The sequence below is a fragment of the Populus euphratica genome, unplaced genomic scaffold, assembly GCF_000495115.2.
Source record: "Populus euphratica unplaced genomic scaffold, PopEup_1.0 scaffold160.1, whole genome shotgun sequence".
In the NCBI taxonomy this organism is placed as follows: Eukaryota; Viridiplantae; Streptophyta; class Magnoliopsida; order Malpighiales; family Salicaceae; genus Populus; species Populus euphratica.
Genome location: NW_011500045.1, coordinates 90034 through 98084, shown reverse-complemented (window position 1 = coordinate 98084; position 8051 = coordinate 90034). Strand labels below are relative to the sequence as shown.

General features: G+C 30.1%; 1 protein-coding gene across 1 annotated transcript; it reads left to right on the top strand.

Annotated features, from left to right (window-relative positions):
* Positions 1–1530: 1530 nt before the first annotated feature.
* Positions 1531–4147, top strand: LOC105107410 (reticuline oxidase-like). The gene has a single exon (XM_011001323.1). It carries the CDS (start codon positions 2249–2251, stop codon positions 3902–3904), a length of 1656 nt encoding a protein of 551 aa, XP_010999625.1. The 5' UTR covers positions 1531–2248; the 3' UTR covers positions 3905–4147.
* Positions 4148–8051: the final 3904 nt, after the last annotated feature.

Below are 8051 nucleotides of genomic sequence, written 5' to 3'. Positions count from 1 at the left end.
AACAACATTTATAAGTATTAACATTATTTGAATAAGATAACTAATATAATCATATTAACAATTTATTATCTAATTATAACTTTCTTTGTGTGTGGTTTCTAGTTAAGTAATAAAAAAGGTTATATTATACTTATTTGGAATACCATAAGTGGATCCTCTAACGTTGACAATTGTTTTTATCATTGTTTAATCTTCATATTAATCTTAGATCTTAAAGTCCTCTTTAAACCACCACCACCACCACCACCACTACCACCACTATCATTATTATTATTATTTATAATTTATACAGTTAATCTTCTTATGGTTCAATCCCGGTCTAGTTGGGTTATTTATTATTTTGGTACTCCTATACTTGAGAGAAGATATCAATCTTTTAGTCATATCATAAATCAATTTTTTCATGTCAAGAAATTTCATTGTGTGTTTCTGATCAAATGAAGAATTATCCAATGAATTTAAGTTTCTTAAACCTAAGTTGTAAAGTTATCTTTTAAATTCAAAACATTTAGATTATTTGATTTCTCTACAAGTTTCAATTTGTTTATAATATGTTATTAGAAGTTTGGAATTACAAGTCTGAACTTATAAGAAGAGTTCATTTTATTAAAATTAAATTTAATAGTTAATTTTAAAATTTAAATTCCTTTTAATTAAATCAAATAAAATACAATAATCTTGATGGTTTGATTAACACAGAAACAGAACATTTTTCAAGGGCTTACACTTTCATGCAATCACTTGTCATGCAATCATGGCATGTCAATCATTTAAGGACAAGCCTTAAGTTAGTCGATAAAGTATCATCCCATTAAGCATTGAATCTCATATGTTTTGATTTTATCAATTTTGTCCTAAACATAATTGACATTAAACAATATCACCTCTCGATTGTTGTTACTCATATTAAAAGAATATGTTCTAAATAGTGTTTATATTCAAGGTGTGAAAATAAACTCCAAATATTTTAAATAAAAAAATTTTATCATCAAATAGTAATAAATTGTCTTTAGAATGGTGGGAAAAAAATATACTATTATTTCATCCTCAAATTGTTTTTCATAGTAGATTTCCTATGTTATATTTTAATCCAAAACACTTAATGATCACATGCAAACTAAATAAAAAAAAAAGTATATTAGATAATAATATAAATTATATTTTGGAATCTCATCTAATAATTTAAATTTTTAAATTGAAATGATTTTTTAATATAGTATCAAAACCTTATTCATCAAGTGGTTATTATATAAATCTCATTATTCTTATTTATTATATAAAAATTAGGTACAAAATAGTTTGCACAAAATAGTGTTAGATAATAATATAACATAATAGTGTTAGTTTTTTTTATTTAATAACTTAAACTTTTAAATTAAAATATATAATAATGAATGGAAAGGAATGGAAGGAGGGGTGGCAAGACATTCTCTAATGTCCTGCATTTGGGTAAAACGAATAATATATATATATATATATATATATATAAGAATAGAATGCAATTGATAATTGAATAATATAGTAATGGATAAATTGAGGTTTTCCAATTATGTTATTTCTCCATATCAATTATAGCAATAGCACCGGATAGAGTTACGGCGTGCATGCATTCAAATCGAAGTTAGAACAACACCAAAACAAAGTGAATATTCCATGGACTACTATCTTTTCTGAAATGGTACAGCCACTTTATCCTTCGGCATGTGGAAACACCATGGATCTCTAAAAAATAGATACAGAAATAACTAAAGGCCAACAGTTTGTGCATGCTTTCCATCTAGCTATAATTAATATACGTCAGAAGAAATATGAGTAATAAGCACCCGATCAAACAAAGGCAGGCCTTGGATGTTTATATTTGTCTTGCTTCTATAGCTCTGCTATCTTTACCTAGTTGTTCTCGCTTATTATATTCATGTACAATCATGGTCAAGTTAATTTATTTCCATACCTAATCTCTCTCTCTCTCTCTCTCTCTACCTATATGGTATCTCATGCAAATTGTTGTATGTGGCTTTTGTCGCCTTTCAATGGTAGTTTTGAGGCAATTAAATATTGGAGGGAGATACCACTTTACTAAGTTAGGCGACTGCTAAATGAATTGCCGGCCACTTATATGCTCTTAACTTTGATTTCTCCATCTTTGTGTCCGCAACGTCTGATATGATTCTCCACTTTTTCAATATAACCCATTTTTCCACCACTCCAGAACCAACCTTCTCTCCCGAGGTTAAGGCTCTAAACAACCATGGCTAACTTGATGAAATGCCCATCTCCTCTGTTTCTCTTCATGTCCTTCGCTCTTGTACTTCCATCTTTATGTGCACCAGAGGACCAAATTACATCTTGCTTATCTACACATGACATAAACAACTTCACCACGTTGCCTAGCACAAAAAAAGATGACGACTCAAAAACATACTATAAGATCCTTGATTTCTCCATTCAAAACCTTCGCTTCACAGAACCAACAATTGCCAAGCCATTAGCCATTATCCTACCTGGGAGTTTAGATGAGTTAGTCAAGAGTGTGATGTGTTGTAGGGAAGGGTTGTTGGAAATAAGGGTAAGGTGTGGTGGGCACAGCTACGAGGGGACTTCATCAGTAGCTAATGATGGAGCTCCTTTTGTGATTATAGACATGATGAATCTGAACGAAGTTTCAGTGCATTTGGAGACAGAAACGGCATGGGTGGAAGGAGGTGCAACCCTTGGTGAGACTTACTTAGCTATTTCCGAGGCAAGCAGCATTCATGGGTTCTCAGCTGGATCATGTCCGACTGTTGGAGTTGGTGGTCATATTGGAGGAGGTGGATTTGGGCTATTGTCTAGAAAGTATGGACTTGCAGCAGATAATGTGGTTGATGCCCTTCTTATCGATGCCAATGGACGGTTGTTAGACAGAAGAGCCATGGGAGAGGATGTGTTTTGGGCTATTAGAGGTGGCGGAGGAGGTGCATGGGGCATTATTTATGCTTGGAAAATAAGGTTGCTGAAAGTGCCGGAAGTTGTTACTGGTTTTATAGTCTCTAGACCTGGCACAAAAAACCAAGTAGCCGAGTTAGTGAATGGTTGGCAAGGGGTAGCACCCAGCTTAGATGGAGATTTTTACTTGTCATGCTTTGTGGGAGCCGGTCTGCCAGGGACAAAAAATAGAGGAATATCAGCTACATTTAAAGGGTTTTATCTAGGTCCGAGAAATGAAGCTGTATCTATCCTAAATCAAGTTTTTCCTGAGCTGGGTATTGAAACAGAAGATTGCATAGAAATGACTTGGATAGAATCAATCCTATTCTTCTCTGGCTTAAGTGATGGAAGCCTAGTGTCCGACTTGAAAAATCGGTATACGAAAGAGAAGAACTACTTCAAGGCCAAATCAGACTATGTGAGGAGAAATATTTCTTTCGAGGGCATAAGAACAGCTCTAGACATACTTGAAAAGGAGCCTAAAGGGTATGTCATCTTGGACCCGTACGGAGGGATTATGCAAAATATAAGCAGCGATGCCATTGCCTTCCCTCACAGAGAGGGTAACCTTTTCACAATTCAGTACCTGGTGGAATGGAAAGAGAGAGATGACAACAAAAGCAACGACTACATTAACTGGATAAGAGAATTTTATAATGCAATGACACCCTTTGTGTCCTTCGGTCCGAGGGCTGCTTATATCAATTACATGGACTTCGACCTTGGAGTGATGGAGTTGCTTCATGACAAAACCAGTATGGTTCCAACAAGAGATGCTGTCGAGGTTGCTAGGGTTTGGGGAGAAAAGTACTTCTTGAGAAACTACGATAGGTTGGTTGCAGTCAAGACATATATTGATCCAGACAACGTTTTCAGTAATCAACAAAGCATCCCCCCTGCGGTGTCCTCGGCGGTGAGTTTCAGAGCCGATATTTAAGTACAAAACAGGCTTGTGCTCGAAACCATTAAATCTAAATCTCTTAGCCGTATTAATTAGAATATCAGACATATTGAGATACTTATTATACTCTTCTGTGTGAGTGTGCTGTATATGTAAATTTCCTTCTCTTGCTGTCATCCTTCTTGTATATATATTTTGTGCGATGTTGGTTGGAATTTGAGCACTCCGGCTTCCATGGGGCCTCGCTCTCACATATAATTACCTCTTCTCAAATTAGGAAATTAAATAAGAGCATAAAATTAATGATAAAATCATTCACACAAAAGAAGAAAAATCTCGTATGTTTATTTTTTTCTTAAGAAAAAAATACTAATCTTGTCGTATTTCTATTCAGCTTTTCATTTCTCTTTATTGCATTTGATAAAAATGTACTCATAATTATCTTCTCGCTTTATCATTTTTTCAATTAATAAAAATGTAATCATGTATCAAGAAAGACATTTGGTGTCTTGCGTGTCTTAGTTTATTATAATCTTATTTTTCTTTTGTATTTTTTTTAAATTTATTGCTTTTGTTTTTTTCATTTAGTTTAATTTTAATAATGACATTTAAACAAAAAAAAAAAAAAGAAGGAGCGAGAGCCTATTTCAAAATTAATGCCCGAATAACACATTAATGATAATAATAATAATTCCCTCTGAGTTCACGAAACCTTTTATCGAGGTATGTTTTATTTGGGATGTAAAGCACAACTTTCTCTTTACTTTTTCTTAATTCATTTGTTTCATTTGAAAACTTGGATTGGAGTGATAGATACATATATCAATAAATAATGGAATAAAGCTATTAGTTGCAATTAAGCCTTCAAGAATTGGTGGTGTACATATTAAAAGAACATGAGGTAGATTTTCTTTGTATCTTCTCATATTCTATGGGTATTAAGAAGTCCACTGTAGATGAGGTTTTGGTGATTTGAAAAGCTTTTTAATTGAGTATTAATTATTATTACACTTCTTCTAAAGACTAGAATATTGTGAGTCTAATTCACACAATGACAAACATTACTTGGATTAATAACAACAATATAATATTATGATGTCATGATAATCACAATATGAGTTCAATAACATTTCAAATCCATGTATTATGCTTTATTTTGTGAATTTTACACATGTTTCTAGATAAAGGAATTATGTAGCAGATCATTTGACCAAACAGGGAGTTACTAGGAAAGCTAATTTAGTTATATGGTTATGGTTTTATTACATATTTTATATTTAATCTTTGAGTTAATAAATACAATTGGTTGATTTTATATAGCACAAATTTTATTCATATAAAATTTATTTATTATTAATAAAGATTTTTTATCTTTATTATTTATTTATATTTTTATTAATGAATCTAAAGTTAAAATAAAGTCTATGAGATAAAAATATTCTGCAAAGAAAATTATAAAGTTGTTATAATTATGATATTCTTATTACATCAAAGCATTATTCTTAAATGCCTATGATCAATGTTTTTTTAATATTAAATATTAATTAAAGTTATTGAGAATAATACATATTATATTTTTTTCTTTTATGAAAGGAAACAACTGCTTCTATAAGCTGAGGTATAGAAAATATCTAAAAATAATAATATGGTAGATGCATGCTTGTTAGGTAACATGCACATTTAACTAATACACATGAGAAACTCATATAAAGAGATTATCTATGTTTATAAAAAGGCTAGGTGACAGTTATGTAAGTGATTCTTAAACTTGAGATCACTAAGTTATCTTATATAGGGAGTGCTATATTTTGATTCTAATTACATGTTGTTCCAATAAAGGGTAACAATTGAGCATATGTTAGGTATAATATAATATGAAGGTGTTTAAGTAATCAAAAGAGAATTCATCACCGTAAGTAAATTATTAAAAAAGTTTTATTTATTCTTAAACAGTATTGATTGTGAAATCCTTGGTTAAGATGGAATGAGATTTGAAAAGGAGTTTTAAATCTTATTTAAATAATCAATGACTATAGTATTGAGAAAAAAATGATTTCACAAAGTAGACATACTTTAGGCTATAATGTCTAAATTTAAATATTCTTGATAAAGGGATAATAACTACATTAAGAAACTGGTTACTAGAAAGTTAAGTCAAACCACTTATGACTTTTTTAATATTGAAGGGATCATAAGAGTTTACTAGATATTATACTTGATTTTCAAATATAAATCAATAAATTATTGAGTTGATAATAAATTAAATTAATTAATTAATTTAATCTTATTTTATTTAGAATTATGATTTATATTTAGACCAACTTATTTGGAAACCTAATGGGTCACACATATAAAACCCATTAGTCAAAAAATAAAATGTAATGATTAATCAAGTATAACTTAATTGTAAATAACTTTTAGAAATTGAGAGTTAGAATATGATTAATACAAGAAATTACAATTCTAAATATAGAAAAAGTCATGTAGGGACTTGATTGAATAAATTTCTAAATTATTCCAAAATGTATGCGTGTGTGTGTGTGTGTGTGAGAGAGAGAGAGAGAGAGAGAGAGAGAGAGATCATCTAATGAGAAAATTAAATAACTTTTAGAAATTGAGAGTTAGAAAGTCATTAATACAAGGGATTACAATTCTAAACATAAAAAAACTCACGTAGGGATTTGATTGAATAAATTTCTAAATTATTCCAAAATGTATGTGTGTGTGTGTGTGTGTGTGAGAGAGAGAGAGAGAGAGATCATCTAATGAGAAAATTAAATAACTTTTAGAAATTGAGAGTTAGAAAGTCATTAATACAAGGGATTACAATTCTAAACATAAAAAAGTCACGTAGGGACTTGATTGAATAAATTTTTAAATTATTCTAGTATATATATACGTGTGTGTGTGTGTGTGTGATTATTTAATGAGAAAATTAGTATTTTTTTTCTTATTTATAGAGTTTTTAGGTTTCTCTATTATTAGAATGTTATACCTCTTATTTTTAGTGCAACAGAGAGGAAAACTAAACTAGTTGCAAACACCTGCAAGACCAAAAAAAAAAAAACATAGCACTCAAAGATATAGAAATCTTTTTCTTCTAAAAGGGTTTAAAATATTTTTTATTGGTGATTCATGTAAATTAGTGTTAGAGGCCAAACACTGCAATAACTTATGATTTGTAACAATCAAGACTTGAAGCAATTATTCAAAACCAAAAACAATATCTGATCTTAAGTAATCTTTGGAAAAACCTTAAACAACTCTAGATCTATCTAAGAAAATTCTTGGGACTCAAGAGTTTTTATATCCATATGTATTTATTTTCTTGTAAAATTCTAGCCCGATCCGATATATGGTTTGAGAGATATGCATGATCTTACAAAATTGATCAACAAATATTTAAAGGCTGAATTTGGACCTGATTTGGATTGTATCAGTTGTTCTAAATGGAGCTAGTGGAGTTAATATAATTGTCTGCTCGGATATTTAATTAACTCATCATTATGAGTTGCTCTAGTGACATTAATATAATTGACTGTAAAATATTTAATTGACTAGCTATTCTACGTGGAGCTAGTGACGTTAATATAATTATCTGTTAGGATCTTTAATTAATTAGTCATCTTGAATGGAGCTAGTGGTGTTAATGTAATTGATTGCCAACTTATTTAATTGATTATTTATTCTAATTGGAGCTAGTAGCATCGATATAATTGACTACCAGAATGTGTAATTGACTACTTGTTCTAAGTGGAGTTATTTTCTTTGTGACATAGACTTATTTTGAGAAAATCATATATATAAAAACTATGGAACTACCTCTTAGAGTTCTTTTGACACTAAAAGTAGTTAACTTGGATATATGTAGAGAAAGTTATACCTGATTTACAAAGAATTTTTTTTTTCTAGACTTTTGGTAAGGAAATTTCCTTCCTTACAATACAAAATTTAATTTCCCTCTCTTTTTGTTCCAAAACATGTACACAAGTCAATCAGATCTCTTCAAAGTAGATTTTCACATTTAGTTGTCTTCCTCATTGTCTTAATTCTCAATCCAATTAGGGATTTTATATAGCTAGAATTCCAAGAATGAATACTGAAATTTGACTTCAAAGCCCATGATTTTATGAATCTATTTCTTTTAAAATATAAATTAAAATAAATACTATATAAAATGGAG

Bases quoted from the DNA above. Each gene is read 5' to 3' on its own strand.
- LOC105107410 (XM_011001323.1), top strand. From the start codon at position 2,249: ATGGCTAACTTGATGAAATGCCCATCTCCTCTGTTTCTCTTCATGTCC.